Genomic DNA, 25,818 nt, shown 5'->3' on the forward strand with positions numbered 1-25,818 from the left:
TCTCCTGACCTTGGGCTAAGGATGCCCAAGAGTGGGCAGCCTCATACTTTTGTAACTTGACTTCTGTGCTACTGAATGAAAGGGACATCTTTACCTCCCGCAACCCTCTGTCTCTCTTGGAAGGCTGCTATTTGAGGGATTTCATCACGTTAACATCTTCTAGGATGTCCTTGTAGAAAGTGGATTCAAGAAGGCTTGACCCTCAGCCTCCCAAGTAGGTAAGGTAGGGCTACAGGTGTGTACCTCCACATCTGGCTGTTTTGTTTTCTGGGTTTTTTTTAGAAATAGTCTTACTCATCACTCAGTCTGGAGTGCAGTGGCACAGTCATAGCTCACTGTAGCCTCAAACTCCTGGATTCAAGTGATCCTCCTGACTCAGCCTCCCAAGTAGTAACTAGGACTATAGGCATGAGCCACCACACCTGGCCTATTTTTATTTTTGTAGAGGTGGGGGTTTTGCTATGTTGCCCACGCTGGTTTCTTGGCTTCAAGGGATCCTTCTGCCTCAGCCTCCCAAAGTGCTGGGATCACAGACATGAGCCAGTGTGCCTGGCCAGTTATTTATTTATTTTTTGAGATGGAGTCTCGCTCTGTCGCCCAGGCTGGAGTGCAGTGGTGCGATCTCAGCTCACTGCAGCCTTGGCGTCTGGGATTCAAGTGACTGTCCTGCCTTGGCCTCCTGAGTAGCTGGGACTATAGGCATGTGCCACCATGCCCTGCTAATTTTTGTATTTTTAGTAGAGACGGGGTTTCACCATGTCTGTCAGGGTGGTCTCGATCTGACCTTGTGATCTACCTGCCTCGGCCTCACAAAGTGCTGGGATTACAGGCATAAGCCACCATGCCTGGCCCAGTTACTTTATTACTGAAGTTTTTTAGAGACAAAGTTTCACTTTGTGGCCCAGGCTGGAGTGCAGTGGCATGATCAGAGCTCACTGCAGCCTTGAACTTCTAGGCTCAAGTGATCCTCCCACATCAGCCTCTCAGGTAGCTGGGATTACAGGCACGAGACATCAGCAATTTTGGATTGAGTCATCTTGGCAGCCTGTATAAAAAGGTTGAAACAGGACTAAGGAATCCCTGTTGAGCCTCTTTATTGTTCCTGCCATAATCTTCAAGTTAGCATGTGTGATGTGATGAGCCTCTGTTATTATATAATGTGGATACAGTAGTTGCCTTACCTGATTTCCAGTGGTGGTGATGTTAAAATAAATTAAAAAGTGATTTGTAAACCGAAAAGAATAATTCTCTCCCAAATTGTGATTTAGATGATTATGCATTAGAATAAGACAGTTTCATAGTGGCTTTTAACCTTTCACCTTTAGTTCTTCATTCAGCAGTGAATAGCAACCGAGCCTTACTCTGCATCAGACATTAGTCTATGGGGATGCAAATAGAGAAAAAAAAATCTATGCTCAAAAAGTTTAATGCAATGTCAAAACAATTGTGATGGATACCAGGGTGTGAACAAGGTACCCTGGGATCACTGAGATGGGGCCTAAGTGCCTGGGGCGGTCAGGGATGACTTTGAGGAAGCTTATATGCTTAGAGGAAGATAAGTTTGTACAGAGGAAAAGAGGGAAGAATATCGCTAAGGGAGTAGCAAAGGCAAGAAGGAGGAAAAGCTATTTTCAGAAACTTACTGATAATTTCGTTTGGCTAAATGCATAGGGGCCAGGGAAAAGTGTGGCAGGAGATACAGCTAGAAATTCAGGCTCAGACCAGGTTTACTAGAGCTTTGTTGTGCTAAGAATTTGACAGTATCTTTCAATGGGGCCCATTGAATGCAAGCAGAAAAGTGATGTGATCAGCTATCTGGGTGAGAAAGCTAACCCTGGAGAGCAGGAGAGCAGGCAAGGAAAATGAATGCTTGAACTAATGCAGTTGAAATGGGGACATAGGGAAGGGTAGAATAGTTATTTTTTAAAAGATAAAATCAATAAGACTTGATTTTGATCCAAATACCAATAGGACCTGGTGTCTGATTAGATGTAGTGTGTGGATGGAGAAGGAATATAGGATGAATCCCAGATTTTCAGGTTAGGCACTATCCATTAGGTAAGCAACAATATATTTGGGGGACTTGATTGAGTAAGGAAAGTTAACAAATTCTGGCCAGGTAACAAGTATCAGAGTTTGTATGAAAACCCAAGCTATCTGACCTGTGGATTTGGCTCTGGATGATGGTCCCCGGCCTCTGTCAGTGTTTTTTGTTTTTTGTTTTGAGACGGAGTTTCACTCTTGTTGCCCAGGCTGGAGTGCAATGGCAGGATCTCGGCTCACTGCAACCTCTGCCTCCCGGGTTCAAGCAATTCTCCTGCCTCAGCCTCCTGAGTAGCTGGGATTACAGGCATGTGCAACCATGCGCAGCTAATTTTTGTATTTTTAGTAGAGACGGGGTTTCTCCATGTTGGTCAGGTTGGTCTCAAATTCCTGACCTCAGGTGATCTGCCTGCCTTAGCCTCCCCAAATACTGGCATTACAGGCGTGAGCCACCGCCCCTGGCCGGCTGTCAGTTTTAGGATTACTTCTCTTCCGTCCTTATTCTTCCATCCTTACGCTTTTGCCCCTCCGTGGGAGTGTCTGCTCTTTTTATATTTTATTTATTTATTTATTTATTTATTTGAAACAGAGTCTCACTCTGTCGCCCAGGCTGGAGTGCAGTCACGATCTCAGGTCACTGCAGCCTCCAACTCCCAGGTTCAAGCGATTCTCCTGCCTTAGCCTCTCCACTAGCTGGGACTGCAGGTGCTTGCCACCACATCAGGCTGATTTTTCTATTTAGTGTAGAGATGAGGTTTCACCATGTTGGCAAGGGTGGTCCCGAACTCCAGACTTCAGGTGATCTGCCCACCTTGGCCTCCCAAAGTGCTGAAATTACAGGCGTGAGCCAGCGTGCCTGGCCTTATTTTTTATCTTTATTTTTTGAGGCGGAGTCTCACTGTCATCCAGGCTGGAGTGCAGTGGCGCAATCTTGGTTCACTGCAACCTCCCTCTCCCGGGTTCAAGCAGTTCTCTGCCTCTGCCTCTGCCTCCCGAGTGGCTAGGACTACAGGCGTGTACCACCAGGCCCGGCTAATTTTTTGTATTTTAGTAGAGACGGGGGTTTCACCATGTTGGCCAGGATGGTCTAGATCTTCTGACCTTGTGATCCGCCCACCTCGGCCTCCCAAAGTGCTGGGATTACAGGCGTGAACCACCGCGCCCCGCCCACGATCTTTTTAAACTACAAATCTCATACTACTTGGCCTAGTTAGAATGTTTCTATCCTTTTAATTTCCTTTGTTATAGCCCTTTCAATGACCTAATCTAAATTATTTTCAAAGCCTGCATAATTCGTATTGTATCACGATTTACTTAGGCAGGACTGAGTCTTTAATTTCTTTTCTTTTTTTTTTTTTGATATGGAGTCTCACCCTGTCGCCAGGTTAGAGTGCAGTGGCACAATCTCGGCTCACTGCAACCTCCGCCTCCCGGGTTCAAGCAATTCTTTGCCTCTGCCTACTGAGTAGCTGGGACTACAGGCGCCCGCCACCAGGCCCGGCTAATTTTTTGTATTTTAGTAGAGACGGGGGATTCGCCATGTTGGCCAGGATGGTCTCGATCTCCTGACCCCATGATCCGCCCGCCTCGGCTTCCCAAAGTGCTGGGATTGCAGGCGTGAGCCACCGCGCCCGGCCCATGATCTTTTTAAACCACAAATCTCATACTACTTGGCCTATTTAGAATGTTTCTATCCTTTTAATTTCCTTTGTTATAGCCCTTTCAATGGCCTAATCTAAATTCTTTCAAAGCCTGCATAATTTGTATTGTATCACGATTTACTTAGGCAAGACCGAGTCTTTAATTTCTTTTCTTTTGTTTTTTGAGATGGAGTCTCGCCCTATCGCCAGGTTAGGCTAGAGTGAGGTGGCACAATCTCCGCTCACTGCAACCTCTGCTTCCCGGGGTCAAGCAATTCTCCTGCCTCAGCCTCCCGAGTAGCTGGGACTACAGGCACACGCCACCACGCCCCGGTAATTTTTGTATTTTTAGTGGAGACGAGGGTTCACCATGTTGGCCAGGATGGTCTCGATCTCTTGACCTCGTGATCCGCCCACCTTGGCCTCCAAAAGTGCTGGGATTACAAGCGTGAGCCACTGCGCCCGCCTTTTTTTTTTTTTTTTTTTTTTTTTTTTTTGCCAAGTCTTTAATTTCAGTTTCTCAGGCCCCAACCAGCACTTCGCCTTGTACTTAGCATGCACTCAATAAATGGTTGCTTAAAGTATGAATGAACTGAAGAATCGCGGAACAGACAGAGACCCAGAGGGGAGTCGGTCCGGGAGTCTCAAAGTTCGGGAGGGGACACGGGGGCGGGCTGTGGCTGTCATGTGACGGGGCGGGGCAAATCCCATGTGCTCGGCGGCGCAGAGCGCCTGGCGCGGCTCCGCCCCCTGCGCCGGTCACGTGGGGGCGCCGGCTGCGCCTGCGGAGAAGCGGTGGCCGCCGAGCGGGATCTGTGCGGGGAGCCGGAAATGGTTGTGGACTACGTCTGTGCGGCTGCGTGGGGCTCGGCCGCGCGGACTGAAGGAGACTGAAGGTAAAGCCGCCATGTCCGGGCCCGACCCGGCCCCCCCACCCCCTCCCCCCGCATCCGCCGCCATCCGGGCCGGGACCGGCCACCCTGCGCCGCCGCCCCGGCGCCCTAGCCCCGCGGCCCGAGCCCGGGCCCCGGCCCGCCAGGGCCCCGATCCCCGGCCCACGTGTGCCTGGCCCGGCCCGGCCTGGCTGCTGGGTGGGGGTGGGGAGCGCAGGGCCGGACTATGCGGGCCCCGCGGGCTGGGAGGGCGCCGGGTTCGTCGCAGCGAAATGCCACCTCGGCCTGACCCGAGGAGGCCCGGCAGCCCACGGGCGCAGGCACCACGGCTCCCGGCCCGCCGCCCCCTCCCCCCTTCGCGGCCGGGCCGCCGGGAAGTGACACGTTGTTCTTTGGCACTGGCCCGCGCTGCGCAAGGAGGGCGCAGGGGAGGGAGGAGGTGGCGGCGGGCAGGGAGGAGCCCCCGGCCCCGCCCGCCCTCCGGGCCGACCCTCACTTGCCTGAAACCGGCTCCTCGACGGCCGCCGCCCGCCTGGCCTTTTAGGGCCTGACTCCCGCCCTTCCTGGCCTACACTCCTGGGCGGCGGCAGGCCTAGCTTCTGGCCCAGTGCGGGTTCCCTGGCGGCAGGCGTATCTTGTGTGCCCCTGGGCCAGGCCCGAACCCGGTGTGCCCGGGTGGGGGGTGGGGACACCACGGCCGAAGCAGCTAGCTCCGTTCGTGATCCGGGAGCCTGGTGCCAGCGAGACCTGGAATTTCCGGTCTGGTTGGTCTTGGGCCCCGCGGAGCCAGGTTGATACCCCTCACCTCCCAACCCCAGGCCCTCGGATGCCCAGAACCTGTAGGCCGCACCGTGGACTTATTCTTAATCGAGGGGGTGAGTGAGGGGACTGTTTGAGTAGACCAGGGGTTGGTTGGAAGTGATGTGGGATTGACAGCATGTTGGTGGGGACAGGCTCTATCTTTTCTGCTTCACCCTCTTGGCATCTCTGGGACTCCGTATGGGACCCAGCCTTGCATCAACCCTTCTACCGCCCCATTTGCCTTAAGCTTGGGTCCTTTCCTCTTCCTGAGCGCCACTCTTTCCCAACAGGTGCTGGGGGGACCCTGATGTGGCACCAAATGAAATGAACAAAGCTCCACAGTCCACAGGCCCCCCACCCGCCCCATCCCCCGGACTCCCACAGGTAATTAGGGAGGAATTAGCAGGGGTGGGGGTGGGGGAGACCAGGCAGTCGGGCAGGAACAGGTTCCAGCCTCTGGATTTTCCTACCCCCATCTGTGTCAGGGCAAAGTGCAGCCGCCTGCTGCCAAATTGAGACAGGGCCCCTGGGCTGTCCCCGGGGGCTGTCACGGGGAGGGGGTATGTGGATTGTTAAGGCTCTTGCCGCAGATCTGCTCCCCTTATTTCACCAGCTTGGGTTTCTGCCCCACCTGGGCTTCCCCTCTTGCTGAACTCTGGTCTCCCCTCTTCAGCCAGCGTTTCCCCCGGGGCAGACAGCGCCGGTGGTGTTCAGTACGCCACAAGCGACACAAATGAACACGCCTTCTCAGCCCCGCCAGGTGAGGGGCTGTGGGGAGGGGAGTAGGGGGCCTGGGTGGGAGCAGTGGAAAGCTTTGGCTAATTTAGGCCTAAGATGGAAACTGGAGGCCCCGTACCTGGCCTTAATCCTCTGTGTTCTTTCATGCGGCTCTGCGCCTTGCCCTGTTGATTACTTACGGTGGCTGGTCCCTTGGATAGTATATTGTCAATGAGGGTGGCATTACTGGGATCCTAGTGCATCTAAGAATTGGGGGCAGTGCTTTGGGCCCTGCTGCCAACTCTTGCTTTCCTATTTGCTCCTTTTACCGGAGGCTGCCATTGCTCTATTGCTCTCTCTGCTTTCTCTTTGGACTGTGGTGAGGTAAACACTTCAGCTGGTCCTTGCCTTTCTCTGTTCCGCAACTTCTTCCTTACTAAGTGGGAGGATTCTTGTCCTGTCCTATTGCCTTCATTCCCTCCCCCCGCCATCACCTTGGGGATAATTCTCTTCTTTCCTGTCCCCATGTGCTCTCAGGGAGGATTCAGGTCTCTGCAGGTAATACCCCTTTCCTAACCCTGGATGGTCTCCTGGTCTCATTCTTACCCTCCATCCTAGTCAGGGGCTAGACACAGGGAATGGGAGTCTTCAGGGTGGTGACTTGTTTGGTGTCCAGGTTCTCAGTTGGATGCCGAGTGATGCATGTTAGGGGCTACATCTTGAAGAACGCGCATCTGGGGACTGGGAGGCTGTTGCATGTTATGGTTAGCTCCTCATTACATGCTGGTGGAGCAGTGCATGCTGGGGGTATGTTGCCCGAAAGGGCCTTACTTAGGCATGATGCATCTGGGTGTTAGGAAGCCTCTGCAGAGGGGTAGGTTGGTACAGGTGACATGCGTAAGCATCGCAGTGAGAGAGTAAATCTCTACAGCATGCAAACTGTACATCTGAATTTGGAGGGCGTGTGTGTGTTCAAGAAGCTGCTTAACCATTTGGTCAAGTGGTCTTGGAAGGATTGGTCTCCATGTTCTGAAGCCCACAGTACTTTCCAGGCTATAGAGACATTGTGGAGTGGCTATGTTTTGTCCACTTCCTCCTCTTTACAATGCCAACTGCTTTCCTCCCTCCTGACAGCACTTCTACCCTAGCCGGGCCCAGCCCCCGAGCAGTGCAGCCTCCCGAGTGCAGAGCGCAGCCCCTGCCCGCCCTGGCCCAGCTGCCCATGTCTACCCTGCTGGATCCCAAGTAATGATGATCCCTTCCCAGATCTCCTACCCAGCCTCCCAGGGGGCCTACTACATCCCTGGACAGGTGAGGCTGGGGGCTTGGAGCCTAGAAGCCACAGACCCATATACTTCTCACTTCCCTCACCCTGACCCTCCAGTTCCATTCCTTTTCCAGAGGTGGGACTTACTTCTGATCATTGCCCAGAGTTGGCTTGTCTTGTCTTGACCTCCATTCTTTTTGGAGTCTGATATGGAACTCATAGCTCCCTCAACTCCTTCTCTCCCCCTCCCCAACCAGGGGCGTTCCACATATGTTGTCCCGACACAGCAGTACCCTGTGCAGCCAGGAGCCCCAGGCTTCTATCCAGGTGCAAGCCCTACAGAATTTGGGACCTACGGTAAGCAGGGGAGGGAGTCGGAGGTGAGATCAAGCCCAAGGGAGCATCTAAACCCATCTGCTGATTTCTAAAGCAGAAGACCCTTCCCAGGCTTGGCTTTTGGTCTGAAAATGATAAAGTTAATAGGTGGTAGGGATTGGTGCTTAATATTTAACTGGTGTTGATTGTGGGGAGAAAATGTGATTCTATTGCCAGGAGAGTTTAGGGTCTTCCCCACATCAGGGAATGTAGAATCAGGTATCAGCCTGAGAGCCTGTTAGTAGGCTTTCCCTATGACACTTCTTCCATGGTTGGGAGCCCATGTAATGCAAATTCGGGAGGTTTTTGTAGCTATTTTTTATTTATATTCCAGGAAAGGATTAGTCTGTTCTTTATGGCAGTGGTTTCCAAGTGTTTTGATCACCTATCAGGAAAAGTTTTGAGTATGAATCTCTCATACACATATGTTTTTGTTTATATGTATGCAAAATTTAAACATACACTCGTGCTTGTCAAAAACAAAACAAGTGGAATTTAGGGATGAAGTTAAAGAATGCGCCCTGGCCGTGTGAGGGATCTTGCCTGTAATCCCAGCACTTTGGGAGGCAGGAGGACTGCTTAAGGCCAGGAGTTTGAGACCAGCCTGGGAAACATAGTGAGACCCTGTCTCTTTTAAAATTTAAGGGGGAGCTGAGTGCGGTGGCCCATGCCTGTAATCTCAGCACTTTGGGAGGCTGAGGCAGGTTAATCGCTTGAGGTCAGGAGTTGAGACCAGCCTGGCCAACATAGTGGAACCCCGTTTCTACTAAATTTTATTGTTATTTTTATTTTCTTTTTGAGACAGTCTCACTCTGTCACCCAGGCTGGAGTGTAGTGGCACAATCTTGGCTTTCTGCAGCCTCCACCTCCCAGGTTCAAGTGATTCTCCTGCCTCAGCCTCCCGAGCAGCTGGGATTACAGGCGTGTGCCACCACACCCAGCTAATTTTTGTATTTTTAGTAGAGACGGTGTTTCATCATGTTGACCAGGCTGTTCTCGAACTCCTGGCCTCAAGTGATCCACCTGCCTTGGCCTCCCAAAGTGCTGAGATTATAGGCGTGAGCCACCACGCCTGGCCCCGTCCCAACTAAAAATACAAAAATTAGTCGGGCGTGGTGGTGCAGTCTTGTAATCCCCACTATTCGGGAGGCTGAGGCAGGAGGATCACTTGAACCTGGGACGTGGAGGTTGCAGTGAACCAGGACTGTGCCACTGTATTCCAGCCTAGGCAACAGAGTGAGACTCCATCTCAAAAAAATGCATATATATTTAAGGGGAAAAAAAGAACGCACCCCACTTTGGAGATAGTTTGCTTTAAGGAATTAATTTTTCTTCATATTGAGCCTAGCTCATAATGTTACTTTGTTTCTTTGCCCCTTTGTAAAGGGCTGGAGACAGGAACTGGACTCAAGTTAAATGGAACAGGGTTGTCAAATCTCTTTCATTCCCAGCCAAAGACCTGGTTCTGTTTCAGGTTCAGAGTATGTGTGTACACGTTGATAGCGGGTGGGGTACATACATGAGAGTACCTTGTACGGTAGAAGGACAGACATAAGTCCTCTTGGTTGCTGGTGTGTGGTGGGTAAGGAGTGCCTGCCTATGAGATGTGTGTATGTGTGTGTGTCAGTGTTAGGAATTCTTGTAAACGCAGTTCAGACTGGTTCCCCAGCTTTGACAGACACCTGATTCCCTGGGGGAGGAGGGCAGGGCAGGGCAAGGGGCCGGCTGTGGGTGTTGAGAGGTTTTGGGGTGGGAGGTGTCAAGCAGGCATTAGGATATGGTTGGGCCCTGACGCTACCACCATTCTTCTCCGTCCCCCTCCCCCAAGCTGGCGCCTACTATCCAGCCCAAGGGGTGCAGCAGTTTCCCACTGGTGTGGCCCCCGCCCCAGTTTTGATGAACCAGCCACCCCAGATTGCTCCCAAGAGGGAACGTAAGACGGTGAGTAGCAGCGAGGGGCTCCGGGACATCTGGGAAGGGGAGAATCAAGGTCAGATGCTGCTGGGACATTGTGCCGGAAAGAACAGTGACTTGAGGAAGGAGCTGAGAGTGGGCAGAGAATGGGGTCTGTGGAGGGCTCAGGTTCTTTGTAAGATACTAAGATTTTAGCATAGAAGCAGGTCATGGGAAGACTGAAGTGGTAGTGAGGAAGTTCCTGTGAGACCTGGGTGCTGGGAGGTTGGAAGAACTGTGCTTGCTTTTGGGCTTCTGGTGGCTTGCCTTGGAAATGGTTTGTTTTCTGTGGCCCCAGCCCCCATCCCCTCCCGGCCCCCCCCACAAGTCCTGGAAGCTCTCAAGGCCTCCGCCTCTGCTCAGTCCTCAAGCCCTGGGCGTGGTGCCCAGAATAGGGTGCCAGAGCTGGGGAAGCCGCTGAGTCACCCTGGCTCCACCTACTGGATCTGGGCCCTGCCCCCAGAGATCAGGCACACTAGCCACAAGTGAGCCGATTGGGTGCTAGATGGGGGTCTTGGGCCCCAGGGTGTGCAGCCACTGGCTTGGGGACTGCTGGTGGGGTAGGGATGAGGGAGGGAGGGGCATTGTGATGTACAGGGCTGCTTTGTGAGGTCAAGGGTCTCTTAAGGGTGGGAGCTAGGGCAGGGACTACAAGAGCAGCCAGATGGGCTGAAAGTGGAACTCAAGGGGTTTCTGGCACCTACCTACCTGCTTCCCAGTGTGGGGTGGGGAGTTGGCCCAGAGTCTTAAGAGTGGGGCAGGGTGGAGAGGTGGGCTCTTCCTGCTTCCCACTCATCCCATAACTTTCTTTCCCCAGATCCGAATTCGAGATCCAAACCAAGGAGGAAAGGATATCACGGAGGAGATCATGTCTGGGGCCCGCACTGCCTCCACACCCACCCCTCCCCAGGTACTGTCTGCTTTTTGAGCGATACCCTGACTGGGATGTCTGTTCTGCCCTGGACTCCCAAGTCTCTGGATCTTTTCTTTCAACTAAGGGATTTATTTCCCTGCTTTCCTGGATTTCTAGGCAGAGCTAAAGTAGAAATGGCTCTAGTAAAGAAGGGTTGTGGGACTCTTCAGTGCAAACTTGGTAACCCTTTGTGTCCTGCAGACGGGAGGCGGTCTGGAGCCTCAAGCTAATGGGGAGACGCCCCAGGTTGCTGTCATTGTCCGGCCAGGTAAGTAAGCGGGTGGGATGGAACTTTTACGGGGAAAGGGAATGTTGACAGTTTGCTGTCACCTCAATGCTGAGGTGGTGGAGTGACTTGAACTGGGTACCAGAGAAGGATGACTTAGATTTCAGGTCGTGGGATTTTGAGGGTGAATTGGGTTTTGGATGAAAGTGGAAGTATAGCTTAGGTGGGAGATGATGACGTGGGAGTGTTAAGTTGGAAATACCTTGGCTGGAGGATGGGGAGGAACAACAGCAGTGAAGCACTTGCCTTTAGTTGCTCATTCTTCCTTCCTATGGTGCAGATGACCGGTCACAGGGAGCAATCATTGCTGACCGGCCAGGGCTGCCTGGCCCAGAGCACAGCCCTTCAGAATCCCAGCCTTCGTCACCTTCTCCGACCCCATCACCATCCCCAGTCTTGGAACCGGGGTCTGAGCCTAATCTCGCAGTCCTCTCTATTCCTGGGGACACTATGGCAACTATACAAATGTCTGTAGAAGAATCAACCCCCATCTCCCGTGAAACTGGGGAGCCATATCGCCTCTCTCCAGAACCCACTCCTCTCGCCGAACCCATACTGGAAGTAGAAGTGACACTTAGCAAACCGGTTCCAGAATCTGAATTCTCTTCCAGTCCTCTCCAGGCTTCCACTCCTCTGGCATCTCACACAGTGGAAATTCATGAGCCTAATGGCATGGTCCCATCTGAAGATCTGGAACCAGAGGTGGAGTCCAGCCCAGAGCTTGCTCTTCCACCAGCTTGCCCCTCCGAATCCCCTGTGCCCATTGCTCCAACTGCCCAACCTGAGGAACTGCTCAACGGAGCCCCCTCGCCACCAGCTGTGGACTTAAGCCCAGTCAGTGAGCCAGAGGAGCAGGCCAAGGAGGTGACAGCATCAGTGGCGCCCGCCACCATCCTCTCTGCCACTCCAGCTATGGCTCCTTCAGCTACTTCCCCCGCTCAGGAGGAGGAAATGGAAGAAGAAGAAGAAGAAGAGGAAGAAGGAGAAGCAGGAGAAGCTGAGAGTGAGAAGGGAGGAGAGGAACTGCTCCCCTCAGAGAGCACCCCTGTTCCAGCCAACTTGTCTCAGAATTTGGAGGCAGCAGCGGCCACTCAAGGTAAGGATTGGTTGGGCAGTAGAGGTAGGGTGGGCTAGGGGATGTGGTTCCTTGCCCTCCTTGATGACCTCCCGTTTTTGCCATGTTTCTGGGTCATAGAGGCCCTGCAATGGAATCTAAGAACTAGATTAAGGACTTTTAAGCCTGAAGACTGTGATGCAAAGGGGAAATATGTACTTTGGCTGCTTTTTATTTCCCAGGGATTAAGGGTACTCCTTAAATTATTGGCAAAGACCCATGCTTTTATTTATTTTTTAAAATTAGTGGCAGTATCTGTGCCAAAGAGGAGACGGAAAATTAAGGAGCTAAATAAGAAGGAGGCTGTTGGAGACCTTCTGGATGCCTTCAAGGAGGTAAGGGAGCAGAAAACGGAAGGGGAGAGGGCCAAGTTGAGGTATGGAACAGTGGTCATTGTGCAACCAAAACTGGTGTTCTGTTGTTCTAGGCAAACCCGGCAGTACCAGAGGTGGAAAATCAGCCTCCTGCAGGCAGCAATCCAGGCCCAGAGTCTGAGGGCAGTGGTGTGCCCCCACGTCCTGAGGAAGCAGATGAGACCTGGGACTCAAAGGAAGACAAAATTCACAATGCTGAGAACATCCAGCCCGGGGAACAGAAGTATGAATATAAGTCAGGTATGCTGAAGAAAGGGTTGAGAATGACTTGAGTTTTCTTACTAGGGCCAGAGAAGACAGTATGATTGCTTCATTCTCTTCCTCGCAGATCAGTGGAAGCCTCTAAATCTAGAGGAGAAAAAACGTTACGACCGTGAGTTCCTGCTTGGTTTTCAGTTCATCTTTGCCAGTATGCAGAAGCCAGAGGGATTGCCCCATATCAGTGATGTGGTGCTGGACAAGGTTAGTGGCTTGAGTCAGGGAGGGGACGATAAGTTTGTGCTGGATGGATTGGGGAGGAGCCTGAGGTCCTGAAAGAGTAGTCAACTGCTCTAGCCTGCTTCTAAGACCTTTTCCTGTCCTCTTTGCAGGCCAATAAAACACCACTGCGACCACTGGACCCCACTAGACTACAAGGCATAAATTATGGCCCAGACTTCACTCCATCCTTTGCCAACCTTGGCCGGCCAGCCCTTAGCACCCGTGGGCCCCCAAGGGGTGGGCCAGGTGGGGAGCTGCCCCGAGGGCCGGTGAGTGGGGCTGGGTAAAGGGGCAGGTGGGTAAGGAGTGGGAGTGGATGATTCCCCTGTGTCTCAGTGCTGACGGGGAGGGTTTTGCCCTGGAGGCGTGTAGTAGTGGTATCACATATTGTGCTGACTAGTTCCACGTCCCCTCTTGTCTTCATCCCTTGCTTAGCAGGCTGGCCTGGGACCCCGGCGCTCTCAGCAGGGCACCCGAAAAGAACCACGCAAGATCATTGCCACAGTGTTAATGACCGAAGACATAAAACTGAACAAAGCAGAGAAAGCCTGGAAACCCAGCAGCAAGCGGACGGCAGCTGATAAGGACCGAGGGGAAGAGGATGCTGATGGCAGCAAAACCCAGGTACTGGCGAGTCCTGCTTTTGGTCTTTCTCCATTTCTTTTCCAGGTCTGCTGTCAGTGCCCTCTTTGCTGCTTTTTGTCCTTATCAGTAGCATCTGTCATGCCTAAGTCCCCACCACTCTCTCCTGTCCGTCTGAACAGCCTGTTCTGAGACCCTCACTGGAACTCTTGTCTCCTCTTCCTCCAGGACCTATTCCGCAGGGTGCGCTCCATCCTGAATAAGCTGACACCCCAGATGTTCCAGCAGCTGATGAAGCAAGTGACGCAGCTGGCCATTGACACCGAGGAACGCCTCAAAGGGGTCATTGACCTCATTTTTGAGAAGGCCATTTCAGAGCCCAACTTCTCTGTGGCCTATGCCAACATGTGCCGCTGCCTCATGGCGGTTAGTTTCCACTGGGTTCTAAATCTTATGGTCTAGTTGCCCATTTCTATTCCCAAGACTCCTTGAGTCCAGCTTCTTGGTTCTCCTCCAACTTGCACCTCTTCCAGCTGGAAGGAGGCACAGCTGGGGCCAGATATCTTCCTGGGTCAGGTAGTTAAAGGCTCTTGGAGGGCCTTCCCTGCCCAGTACTAGTCTGAGTGTGACATTCTCTCCGACCTGCAGCTGAAAGTGCCCACTACGGAAAAGCCAACAGTGACTGTAAACTTCCGAAAGCTGTTGTTGAATCGATGTCAGAAGGAGTTTGAGAAAGACAAAGATGATGATGAGGTTTTTGAGAAGAAGCAAAAAGAGATGGATGAAGCTGCTACGGTGAGAGAAAACCCACTACCGATTCCACTCCCCACTCAGCTCCTTCCCTCACCCAGATGCTACTCAACTGTAGAATTTGGAATGGAGATAGTGGTGTCTTGGGGATTTCTCTGGCTCAGAACTTTTTTTTTCCTTTTTGAGACAGAGTCTCGCTCTGTCACCGAGGCTGGAGTGCAGTGGCGTGATCTTGGCTAGCCTCCACCTCCCGAGTTCAAGCGATTCTCCTGCCTCAGCCTCCCAAGTAGCTGGGATTACAGGCATGTGCCACCATACCTGGCTAATTTTTTTGCATTTTTAGTAGAAACGGGGTTTTACCATGTTGGCCAAGCTGGTCTCAAACTCCTGACCTCAAGTGATCTGTCTGCCTCGGTCTCCCAAAGTGGTGGGATTACAGGCATGAGCCACTATGCCCAGCCAGCCTGCCTCAGGACTGAGTGCTTATTGCTAAGTTTGGATATCCAGGTAGAAAAGGGTTTTAGCAGAGTGGCTGGCTATCTTTTTGACACAATCCCTGTCCTGTGAATGGCAGGCAGAGGAACGAGGACGCCTTAAGGAAGAGCTGGAAGAGGCTCGGGACATAGCCCGGCGGCGCTCTTTAGGGAATATCAAGTTTATTGGGGAGTTGTTCAAGCTGAAGATGTTAACAGAGGCAATAATGCATGACTGTGTGGTCAAACTGCTTAAGAACCATGATGAAGAGTCCCTTGAGTGCCTTTGTCGTCTGCTTACCACCATTGGCAAAGACCTGGACTTTGAAAAAGCCAAGGTAGAGGTCCTTGCATCTGGAGGGGGATGGGCTGAAGCATGCGGGGCTCACTGAGCCACAGTGACGGGGCGGAAGGCCTGAGGGGAGGGGTGGGGCCTGCAGTTATAGGTGAGACATGAGAAGTTCCTGGTCTGATGCCTTTCTCCTCCATAGCCCCGAATGGATCAGTATTTCAACCAGATGGAAAAAATCATTAAAGAAAAGAAGACGTCATCCCGCATCCGCTTTATGCTGCAGGACGTGCTGGATCTGCGAGGGGTGTGTGTCCCCCTCCTCCCCACTGCCAGCCTGCTGCCTCCAGTTTCTGACACTGTCTTGTCTGGCCTTCCCTGACATCATCGTGACTGGCCTTCTGTCTCCACAGAGCAATTGGGTGCCACGCCGAGGGGATCAGGGTCCCAAGACCATTGACCAGATCCATAAGGAGGCTGAGATGGAAGAACATCGAGAGCACATCAAAGTGCAGCAGCTCATGGCCAAGGGCAGTGACAAGCGTCGGGGTGGCCCTCCAGGCCCGCCCATCAGTGAGTTCCAGGCTGGGATTGAGAAGGGAGCAGTGAAGAGACTGGGAGGTTATACTTTCCTCTGATGACTTCCTGTTAGTGCCACGTGTCTGGGCCACTGAGACCCCATGATGGAACTGAGGATCTGAGGAAGGGAGGCTGGGGGTGGCCCAAGGGGAAGGGGCTGCTAAGGTTTATTCATTATTCCAGTATGCCCCTCTTTTTGTGTCAGGCCGTGGACTTCCACTTGTGGATGATGGTGGCTGGAACACAGTTCCCATCAGCAAAGGTAGCCGCCCCATTGACACCTCACGACTCACCAAGATCACCAAGGTAGGGGTGTGTGTGGGAGTGGGTGATTCAACTCAGGTTTAGATCTTCGTCCCCTCACTTTTCTTTTCTTTTTTTTTTTTTTTTGAGACGGAGTCTCGCTCTGTCGCCCAGGCTGGAGTGCGGTGGCCGGATCTCGGCTCACTGCAAGCTCTGCCTGCCGGGTTCACGCCATTCTCCTGCCTCAGCCTCCTGAGTAGCTGGGACTACAGGCGCCCGCCACCTCGCCCGGCTAGTTTTTTGTATTTTTTAGTAGAGATGGGGTTTCACCGTGTTAGCCAGGATGGTCTCGATCTCCTGACCTCGTGATCCACCCGTCTCGGCCTCCCAAAGTGCTGGGATTACAGGCTTGAGCCACCACGCCCGGCCGTCCCCTCACTTTTCTAAGGTTGAGAAGGTGACAACTAAATGTTTCCTCTTAGAGTAACTGGTTGGATTGGTAGAGACAGTACTACCAGCTGTAGAGGGAGGGTGGTACTCCCATTAGTCTGGACCAGTGTTTGGCAAACACACACACGTGCCAGATCCAGCCCATTCATACATCCCAGGACCCAGTAGTGGGTTTTTACATTTTAAAGTTGTGAAAAATTAAAAAGTGAATGGTAATTTATGCTGTGGAAATTAAGTAAAATGTAAATGTCAGTGTCCATGAAGTTTTATTGGAACACAGTCACAGCCATGCCTTTATTATCTACAGCTGGTTTCATGCTGCTGTGGCAGAAATGAGTAGTTGCAATAGAGACTGGCCCTTTATTAAAAAAGGTTTTCTGATCCCTGGACTGGGCCGTGCACTACCTGTTTGGCTGCATGTGGTGGTGCTGGCCAAGGGACTCACCCAGGTTAGACCTATGACTCTACTCCCCTTTTCTTCTTCAGCCTGGCTCCATCGATTCTAACAACCAGCTCTTTGCACCTGGAGGGCGACTGAGCTGGGGCAAGGGCAGCAGCGGAGGCTCAGGAGCCAAGCCCTCAGACGCAGGTACGGAGGCAGTGTCAGGAGCTGGGTGGTGATCCGTCAGAGCTCCCTTGAGGACAGAGCCTTTCCTGTTAGAGAGGCTTTCAGTACAAGGTAGTTAGGCAATGTAGGCAATAGAGGAGGTTTGTGTTGTGGTTCCAGGGATTGAACTGCTTTACTTTTGGGACTGGGACCAAGTGTCTTAAACTGGCAAGTAGGGGATAAAATGCAGGAAAGGGGAAAAATATTTTAATACGGATTTTCTGCATCCCCAGCATCAGAAGCTGCTCGCCCAGCTACTAGTACTTTGAATCGCTTCTCAGCCCTTCAACAAGCGGTTCCCACAGAAAGCACAGATAATAGGCGTGTGGTGCAGAGGTGAGGTTTCCTGGATGTCTTTGTTATTCACACTGGGGGTACCATGATTGGGTTCTGGTTGTTGCCATGGGATGGAAATTCTTCATACCTGTCCTGGTTGGAGCCCTTGGGTTAGATTGGGGCATATTCATTATGCCAAGAACAAGGCCCAACAGTTGCTTAGCATGTTGTGTAATTATATGAGTGCCTGAGCAGTGCAAGTGAGTGAAAATGTGCCTGTCTTTCTTCCAGGAGTAGCTTGAGCCGGGAACGAGGCGAGAAAGCTGGGGACCGGGGAGACCGCCTAGAGCGGAGTGAACGGGGAGGGGACCGTGGGGACCGGCTTGATCGTGCGCGGACACCTGCTACCAAGCGGAGCTTCAGCAAGGAAGTGGAGGAGCGGAGTAGAGAACGGCCCTCCCAGCCTGAGGGGCTGCGCAAAGCAGCTAGCCTCACGGAGGATCGGGACCGTGGGCGGGATGCCGGTGAGAGTCTGGGAGAGGAATGGAGGGAAAAGTGTTGGCTGCCTTGGGACTAGCTGGTCCCCAGCTTTTTGAGAGCTCTGAATCTTGTTTGCTGGGAAGACTAAAAAGTCTGTCTAATCTGTGTTCTCTTCCCACAGTGAAGCGAGAAGCTACCCTACCCCCAGTGAGCCCCCCGAAGGCAGCACTCTCTGAGGAGGAGTTAGAGAAGAAATCCAAGGCTATCATTGAGGAATATCTCCATCTCAATGACATGAAAGTAGGCAGTGGGAGCGGTGTGTGATTGAGGAGTGGGCAGGAAGGGATCATGCTGGCAGGCATAGGGGTGCATTGTGTGGGTCAGACAGTGACTGGTCTCTTCCTGCTGTGCCCTGCGCCCCTCAGGAGGCAGTCCAATGTGTGCAGGAGCTGGCCTCACCCTCCCTGCTCTTCATCTTTGTACGGCATGGTGTTGAGTCTACGCTGGAGCGCAGTGCCATTGCTCGTGAGCATATGGGGCAGCTGCTGCACCAGCTGCTCTGTGCTGGACACCTGTCTACTGCTCAGTACTACCAAGGGTATGACCAACTTCTCTGGGCCTCCCACTTTTACAGACCCACAATTTTTTACCTCCTTTTTGGGACCCTTGGAACCTTGCATAAGAATATAGGTTCCCTGGCTGGGTGTGGTGAGTCACACCTGTCTTCCCCAACACTTTGGGAGGCCAAGGTGGGTTGGATTGCTAGAGGATCACATGAGGTGGGGAGTTCTAGACCAGCCTGGCCAACATGGTGAAACCCTGTCTCTAGTAATAATACAAAAATTAGCCGGGCGTGGTGGTGCAGTAATCCCAGCTACTCAGAGTACTGAGGCAGAAGAATCGCTTGAACCCGGGAGGTTCAAGGGAGGCCACCTCTGTGTCCTTAGCTTGAGATCATTGTCCCCATGTCTAGAAAGTGTTCCTGGGGGCCAGGCACAGTGGCTCATGCCTGTAATTCCAGCACTTTGGGAGGCTGAGGCGGGCGGATCACAAGGTCAGGAGATCGAGACCATCCTGGCTAACACGGTGAAACCCCGTCTCTACTAAAAATGCAAAAAAATTAGCCGGGCGTGGTGGCGGGCGCCTGTGGTCCCAGCTACTCGGGAGACTGAGGCAGGAGAATGGCATGAACCCTGGAGGCGGAGCTTGCAGTGAGCCGAGAGCGCACCACTGCACTCAAGCCTGGGCGACAGAACGATACTCTGTCTCAAACAAACAAAAAAATAAAACTAAAAGAAAATGTTCCTGGGGGTTCCATAGTTGATCCCTTAGCCATGCCATGTTGCCCCAGAAGGAAGAGTGGGGACCTGGCCTAGAATGTCTTGACTTTGAATTCCCTTTGCAGGCTGTATGAAATCTTGGAATTGGCTGAGGACATGGAAATTGACATCCCCCACGTGTGGCTCTACCTAGCGGAACTGGTAACACCCATTCTGCAGGAAGGTGGGGTGCCCATGGGGGAGCTGTTCAGGTAAGTCCCCTGGGTGGAATTCAGGGGAGGTAAAGACCAGAGGAAAGGTGGTAGGGAAATGTGCTGGGTTGGATACCCGGGTTTGGAGGGAGATGGAGAAGTGGTGAGAGAACTGTGGAGGCTGTCAACATTAGGTTTTTCTCTTCTTGTAGGGAGATTACAAAGCCTCTGAGACCACTGGGCAAAGCTGCTTCCCTGTTGCTGGAGATCCTGGGCCTCCTGTGCAAAAGCATGGTGAGTGAGGGCCAGGAATCCAGAGATGCCTCCCACGGTGTGGTTTTGGCTGTTTGCTGTGGCCCTGAAGCTTCATGGTCCATTGGTGGAGTGGAGTGATGGTGATGGCAGGACTGTGTTGGTACCTGGGAGAGGAAATACTGAGGTGGGCCATCTCCCGCACACCAGTTCCTATCATGAGTTCTGGCCAAGACTGGAGGAGAATGGCAGTCTAAGACCCTATGCCCATGATTGATGCATTTATTTATTCATTTATTGAACTAGGGTTTTGTTGATCATTTATTGTATATTAAGCACTAGGGATACAGCAATGAATAAAACATAAGAAACAAGTTGGTAGAGAAAAAGGAAGAAATGACAGCTTGATAAAAACAGTAAAGTGTGAAATAAAATAGTTGAAGTAGAGTGGAGTATCTTAAGTACTGTGGGGTTGCAAAGGAATATTTCACAATATTCGTGACAGCAGGCTTTCCTCAGGGTGCCGAGGTGGCTTTGTGAAAGTTAATTGGTAACTAGCAAATGTAAAGGCAAAAAGATGGGGAAAAGTAAGTTGAGTGTGGTACTTAGTGGAAGTGAGAAGTTGGGGTGAGTGTGTGCAGTTTCAAGGATTCAGCCATCTTGAACCTGGAGGAATCACACTTGGGATTTAAAGGAATTGTTATGTCAACATCATTTAATTCTTTTAAATAGATGTGTACCAGGACAAGTTGTTGTTTTTTAACAACAGATAAGTGTATTGAACTATTTGTGTATTTCATCCGCTCCAAGGTGCCATAGATTATAAGACATTCTTTATGCGCTGTTAAGAAAGAAAAGACTGGGCCGGGTGTGGTAATTCTAGCACTTTGGGAGGCTGAGGCAGGTGGATCACCTGAGGTCAGGAGTTGGAAACCAGCCTGGCCAACATGATGAAACTCTGTCTCTACAAAAAATACAAAAAAGTTAGCTGGGCCTGGTGGTGCGCACCTGTAGTCCCAGCTACTCGGGAGGCTGAAGCAGGAGAATTGCTTAAACCCAGAAGGGGCAGGTTGCAGTGAGCCAAGATTGTGCCACTGCACTCCAGCCTGGGCGACAGAGCAAGACTCCATCTCAAAATAAAAAAAGATATATATTGGCCGTAAGATAACTTTTAGTTAAAATATGAAAAAAATGGACATGTTTTAAAATATATGAACTGCAATAATCTTGCTAAGGGCCAGTGCCATCATTCTGTTATAAAGAAAAGAATGATGTCTTCATAGTCTGTTGTCTCTTGCAGAAAATGCACTCAGACTGCTGGTTTTATGAGGATTTTTTAATTCATGTTAGGGGTGGGGTGTATCTGTGTCTAACATTTTCTGGGTTTAAGAAACAAGCATACTTGTTAGAAGTTGTCCCTTCCTAGAGGACTTTACGTCGTTTTTCCTACTCTGGTGTCATAGCACTGTGGTGAACAAGTTCTCTTTTATTTTATTTTTTTTATTTATTTTTTCGAGACAGTCTCACTCTGTCGTCCAGGCTGGAGTACAGTGGCATGATCTCAGCTCACTGCAACCCTCGCCTTGGGTTCAAGCGATTCTCCTGCTTCAGCCTCCTGAGTAGCTGGGATTACAGGCACCCACCACCACACCTGGCTAATTTTTATATTTTCTGTAGAGACAGGGTTTCGCCATGTTGGTCAGGCTGGTGTCCAACTCCTGACCTCAGGTGATCTCCCACTTCCACCTCTCAGAGTGCTAGGATTACAGGTGTGAGCCACCGTACCTGGGATGAGTTCTTACTTGGGTGGTTATTTGACTGACGTCTGTGCCCTGCACTAGACTATAGGAATGGAAGGGCTGTGCCTGTTAGTACTTCTATAGCATCTTTAACGCCTAGCAGGTACCTAGTAGGCTTTCAGTAAATATTTGTTGGATTCATGTGGTAGAGCTGTTGGGTCCTTGGAGAGAGAGAGCATTGGTAAGTTGGGTTGGTCTTGTGTTTTCCAGGGTCCTAAAAAGGTGGGGATGCTGTGGCGAGAAGCCGGGCTTAGCTGGAAGGAATTTCTACCTGAAGGCCAGGACATTGGTGCATTCATCGCTGAACAGGTTTGGGGCTGGAGTTGGGTTAATTCTAGCATTTGAGACTGGCCAGTCTTCTTTCGTGTCTCAGGTTGGCAACCTTACCTCTTAACTGCGGGCCTTTTCCATTGCAGAAGGTGGAGTATACTCTGGGAGAGGAGTCGGAAGCCCCTGGCCAGAGGGCACTCCCCTCCGAGGAGCTGAACAGGCAGCTGGAGAAGCTGCTGAAGGAGGGTAGCAGTAACCAGCGGGTGTTCGACTGGATAGAGGTAGGTTTCTCCTGGATATCGGTAAAGGAGAGGTAGTTCTTAGGGTGGGGCTGGGGGGTAGCAAGAATGAAGACCGAAGGGCACAATTCAGAGTTGGGGGGTCATTTGTTTCTCCCGTATAGGCCAACCTGAGTGAGCAGCAGATAGCATCCAACACGTTAGTTCGAGCCCTCATGACGGCTGTCTGCTATTCTGCAATTATTTGTAAGAGGAACCAGGGAGATGGAGGGGCAAGGGTGGGCCTGACAGACAAGTGGAGGGAGGTGGGTGTCAGCCTTGGCCTCCCAGTTCTGAACCGGGGTAAGGGTATATTGCTCCACTCATCCTTGTCTTCTTGTAGTTGAGACTCCCCTGCGAGTGGACGTTGCAGTGCTGAAAGCGCGAGCGAAGCTGCTGCAGAAATACCTGTGCGATGAGCAGAAGGAGCTGCAGGCACTCTACGCCCTCCAGGCCCTTGTAGTGACCTTAGAACAGCCTCCCAGTAAGAGCCAGGCCACGGGGACAGGGGTGGGGTGGAGGGACTTCCAGACAGCAGGGCATCAGACCCTTCATGGAAGGGTCTTAACCCAGGAAAGGTAGGTAGTCATTAGAGAGCAAAATGCCCTCAGGGTTTCATTCCTTCCTCTTAATGTTTGTGTTGTGTTGTTCCTACCAGTGGAAGGAGTTAGCCTTGAAGGTTAATTGACTGCCTGTTTTGTGCCTAGCTATGTGTTTGATGCCAACAGTGCAGAGGTGATAAATGATAGGATCTTCTCAGTACCATGTGCCCCCATGGCGTGGCACAGGACTGAAATGCTTTGCTTACCTTGCCTCATGTAGTCCTCACAAATGTTTAGGGTAGATGGTATTACCCCTATTTTCCACATGAGGAGACCGAGGTTTCAGTGAACATGTCTCAGGTTATGCATTCAGCACATAGGTATGTGTCAGGGCACTGGCATGCTCACGGAAAGGAAGCCGAGCAATTTCCTGTGCTGGCATGGAGTTAGTACTGGCGTGAGCAATGAGCCTGGGAAGACGGGTCCTGTTGGAGGGAGGACACCTGGTCTGAGGGATAATGGGTGGGAATTCGCTCCACAACAACTGGGAAGGTGGCGGGGAGAATGCTTGAAACGAGGGCACTATGTGTGTTCTTTCTACCTGTGGTAGGGAGAACTTGACATAGGGAAAAGAAATACTGAAGAAAGGCCAGTGTGGGACAGCACAGCAGCCAGTCCTAAGTGAGGCAAGATGGGGCTGAAGAGAGGGATGTGGGCCTGACCACACAGGGCCAGGTGTAAGCCATGGCCAGAGTCTGGGGCTTATTTAGTCTGAGGGCAAGAAAAGGCCTTTGTGGGATTTTAAGCAAAGAATAAAGGAATTTGATTTTAGTGTTTAGATCATGCTGGTCATAGAGGGAAGAGTGATTTGGAATGGGGTGAGAGTGGATGTGGCAGCGTTAGCACCAGTGGCTCAGCCTTGCTGGTGACAGTGGAGAAGAGTGGGCAAATCAAGAGATACTTAGGAAATGGAGTTGGCAGCTTTTAGTTACACTGGTCTGGGGAGGGGCCATGAGAGATTAGAAGTCATGGATGACTCCCAGGATGGTTTTAAATCATGGTGCATTTAGAGGCCATAGTGTGATGGCGGCATTTGCTGGGGTAGGCAGTGCTGGATCAAGTTGAGTTGTGGTCCTTGAGTAAGGGAATCAAGAGATGTCAGCTCGATAGCTGGGGTATCTGGGTCCTTTTGGAAAAGAAGAGGTCAGGGCAGGAGGCAGCTTTGTGAAATGCTGGCACAGGGTAACTTATATGCAAGTCATAAGAGGATATGGGCTTGCCTGAGGGAGAGTGATAAGGGCCTGAGATACAGCCCCAAGGAGGTGGAGCAGACATACTGGTAGGGACCGAAAGAGGACAGGCCCCTCTGAACAACCAAGGACAGAAATTTGAGGAGAGGGATGTGGTTGGTAATGCTAGATGCTGCTGTGAGCGTTTGTAGGAGCAGGCCTGAAAATGCAGGATGTCTGGAATATAAAATCAGAGGCCACCCTGGCAAAAACAGTATTTAGTGGGGCAGGGGATAGATTCTGGGTCGGAAAGGACTGAGAAATATTTAAGTGAGACAGAAGGGAAAACATCAAGTGTAGACAAAATCTTTAATTAGCTGTAATATAGTGGTTGAAAACGGGTTTTTGTTTTTAGGTGGGAGAAACTTGGGCTTGAAAATACAGGGCAGAGTGCCTAATCGATTGGATGAGGTCCCTGGGTGGGTATGCATGGGATTTGGAGTGTAAGAATGGGATAAGTGAAGGTTCTGCCCTGCTGTGGCCGGTTGCTGTGGGGTGGGGGTAGCAGGTGACTGTGCCCATAGGCAGAGTTTGTGACTTTGAGCCCGGGCATGCCCTGCAGAACATCCTGGCTTGAAGCATTTCATAGATGGCTTGGTTTGGAAAGACTGGTACTGCCTTGTGGGCACTGGGGTGGGTGTGTTTCAGGAGTTATAGGACACGTGCTTGGGAAGGCCACCCAGCAGCTAGGGGTTGAGGAGAAAGAGGGTCCAAACAGGTGATGCTTGAGTTGAGTCCTGAAGGAACGTGACAAGACGAAGTTTCCGGCAAAGGATATAGCATCCACAAAAGTGTCAAGGCCAGAGAAGGTGTGTAGAGGAAATGTGTGCGGAAGGAAGAGAAATTCAGATCAGGAGTTGTCAGGATCTGTTTGGGGGGCAGTGAATTTTCAGGTTACATGTAGCATATATATAGGACTTCTATGTATGATATATATATATGACTTTCAGCGATTTCCTAAATTCAGGAGTACCAATTCTGAATATAGTTTTCTCCATTAAATACACCATGGGCAGAGACGTTTAAGGCTGCCAAGGTGAGGCTGAGCAAGTTTGTAAGGTTTTTCCGATGGCCAAGTGACTCATTGCTGTGCAGCGGTCTCTCAGATCATGAGATTAGCATCCTGTCAGAGGCCTAGTCACTCTGGAATGGTCACAAATGTCAGGATGGTGCGTCAGGGCCTTGTTTGAACAGTGGAGTCTGGGAGGGGTCCCTGGGGGGGTGGGCTGGGGTGGCAGTGGCGGGTCACCTCTAACTGTTGTCCTGCCTGCTTGCAGACCTGCTGCGGATGTTCTTTGATGCGCTCTATGATGAGGACGTGGTAAAGGAGGATGCCTTCTACAGTTGGGAGAGTAGCAAGGACCCCGCAGAGCAGCAGGGCAAGGGTGTGGCCCTTAAATCTGTCACAGCCTTCTTCAAGTGGCTCCGTGAGGCAGAGGAGGAGTCTGACCACAACTGAGGGCTGGTGGGGCCGGGGACCTGGAGCCCCATGGACACACAGATGGCCCGGCTAGCCGCCTGGACTGCAGGGGGGCGGCAGCAGCGGCGGTGGCAGTGGGTGCCTGTAGTGTGATGTGTCTGAACTAATAAAGTGGCTGAAGAGGCAGGATGGCTTGGGGCTGCCTGGGGCCCCCCTCCAGGATGCCACCAGGTGTCCCTCTCCTCCCCCTGGGGCACAGAGATATATTATATATAAAGTCTTGAAATTTGGTGTGTCTTGGGGTGGGGAGGGGCACCAACGCCTGCCCCTGGGGTCCTTTTTTTTATTTTCTGAAAATCACTCTCGGGACTGCCGTCCTCGCTGCTGGGGGCATATGCCCCAGCCCCTGTACCACCCCTGCTGCTGCCTGGGCAGGGGGAAGGGGGGGCACGGTGCCTGTAATTATTAAACATGAATTCAATTAAGCTCACTGCCTCTCTGCTTTGTGGCCTGCTCCCTCTAGAGAAGGTGTGTATAGGTGGGGATCCTTCCCAGAGCTGGCACTGTAGCGCTGTTCCCTGTAACCTGGCACCCCTCCTGCCTCTTCCCCTGTCCATGATTGCAGGGATCTGAGGAGGTTTCCCAGAAGGTTGGGCCCTCAGGTGGGCTTGATGGTGCCCTCCTGGTCCGGAGAGAAGGGAGATTAGTGATAGGACATTCTTGCTAGACTGCTCTCCTACCAGAATGAGTCAAGCCCCTGTGTGGAGAAGGCTCTTGGATTTCGGGTTGTTTATAGTTGGAGAATCCCTTTATGGCTTCAAGGTGTCATCTGTAAAATCAAGGGGCTGGATGCATCAAGGGAGGCTTTCTGGCCCCGTGTAGTGTGACTCGGCTGGCTTAGTGAGTGTTCGC

General features: G+C 51.7%; 1 protein-coding gene and 2 non-coding genes across 8 annotated transcripts; all 3 read left to right on the plus strand.

Annotated features, from left to right (window-relative positions):
* The first annotated feature begins 4,447 nt into the window (after positions 1-4,447).
* EIF4G1 (eukaryotic translation initiation factor 4 gamma 1) lies at positions 4,448-25,391 on the plus strand. 6 transcript variants are annotated; one of them, XM_050780203.1, is made up of 34 exons: positions 4,456-4,579; positions 5,395-5,451; positions 5,668-5,761; positions 6,051-6,137; positions 6,632-6,652; positions 7,229-7,405; positions 7,619-7,718; positions 9,565-9,677; positions 10,507-10,599; positions 10,804-10,870; positions 11,169-11,984; positions 12,249-12,337; positions 12,430-12,616; positions 12,705-12,838; positions 12,967-13,125; positions 13,292-13,480; positions 13,667-13,864; positions 14,087-14,233; positions 14,763-14,999; positions 15,153-15,257; positions 15,364-15,523; positions 15,735-15,835; positions 16,709-16,811; positions 17,063-17,165; positions 17,397-17,629; positions 17,767-17,885; positions 18,011-18,183; positions 18,991-19,116; positions 19,269-19,350; positions 21,318-21,416; positions 21,524-21,658; positions 21,781-21,862; positions 21,999-22,139; positions 24,764-25,391. In XM_050780203.1, the coding sequence occupies exons 3-34, from the start codon at positions 5,702-5,704 to the stop codon at positions 24,943-24,945; spliced, it is 4,818 nt and encodes a 1,605-aa protein (XP_050636160.1). In that variant the 5' UTR covers positions 4,456-4,579; positions 5,395-5,451; positions 5,668-5,701; the 3' UTR covers positions 24,946-25,391. The 6 variants fall into 6 exon arrangements, with proteins under 6 accessions (XP_050636161.1, XP_050636160.1, XP_050636162.1 ...); XM_050780205.1 differs by having other exon boundaries at positions 4,457-4,579; positions 13,295-13,480; XM_050780204.1 differs by lacking the exon at positions 5,395-5,451 and having other exon boundaries at positions 4,448-4,579.
* On the plus strand, positions 12,040-12,118 carry LOC126949527 (small nucleolar RNA SNORD66). The gene has a single exon (XR_007723805.1). It is a non-coding gene; the product is annotated as a small nucleolar RNA SNORD66 (small nucleolar RNA).
* Positions 15,580-15,655, plus strand: LOC126949526 (small nucleolar RNA SNORD66). The gene has a single exon (XR_007723804.1). It is a non-coding gene; the product is annotated as a small nucleolar RNA SNORD66 (small nucleolar RNA).
* Positions 25,392-25,818: the final 427 nt, after the last annotated feature.

This window comes from Macaca thibetana, chromosome 2 (assembly GCF_024542745.1).
Source record: "Macaca thibetana thibetana isolate TM-01 chromosome 2, ASM2454274v1, whole genome shotgun sequence".
In the NCBI taxonomy this organism is placed as follows: domain Eukaryota; kingdom Metazoa; phylum Chordata; class Mammalia; order Primates; family Cercopithecidae; genus Macaca; species Macaca thibetana.

Excerpts from the sequence above, each read along its gene's own strand:
- EIF4G1 (XM_050780204.1), top strand. The coding sequence starts at position 5,702 with ATGAACAAAGCTCCACAGTCCACAGGCCCCCCACCCGCCCCATCCCCC. Across the intron at positions 17,630-17,766 it reads GGACCGTGGGCGGGATGCCG|TGAAGCGAGAAGCTACCCTA; the intron begins GTGAGAGTCTGG and ends CTCTTCCCACAG. Across the intron at positions 21,659-21,780 it reads GGGTGTTCGACTGGATAGAG|GCCAACCTGAGTGAGCAGCA; the intron begins GTAGGTTTCTCC and ends TCTCCCGTATAG.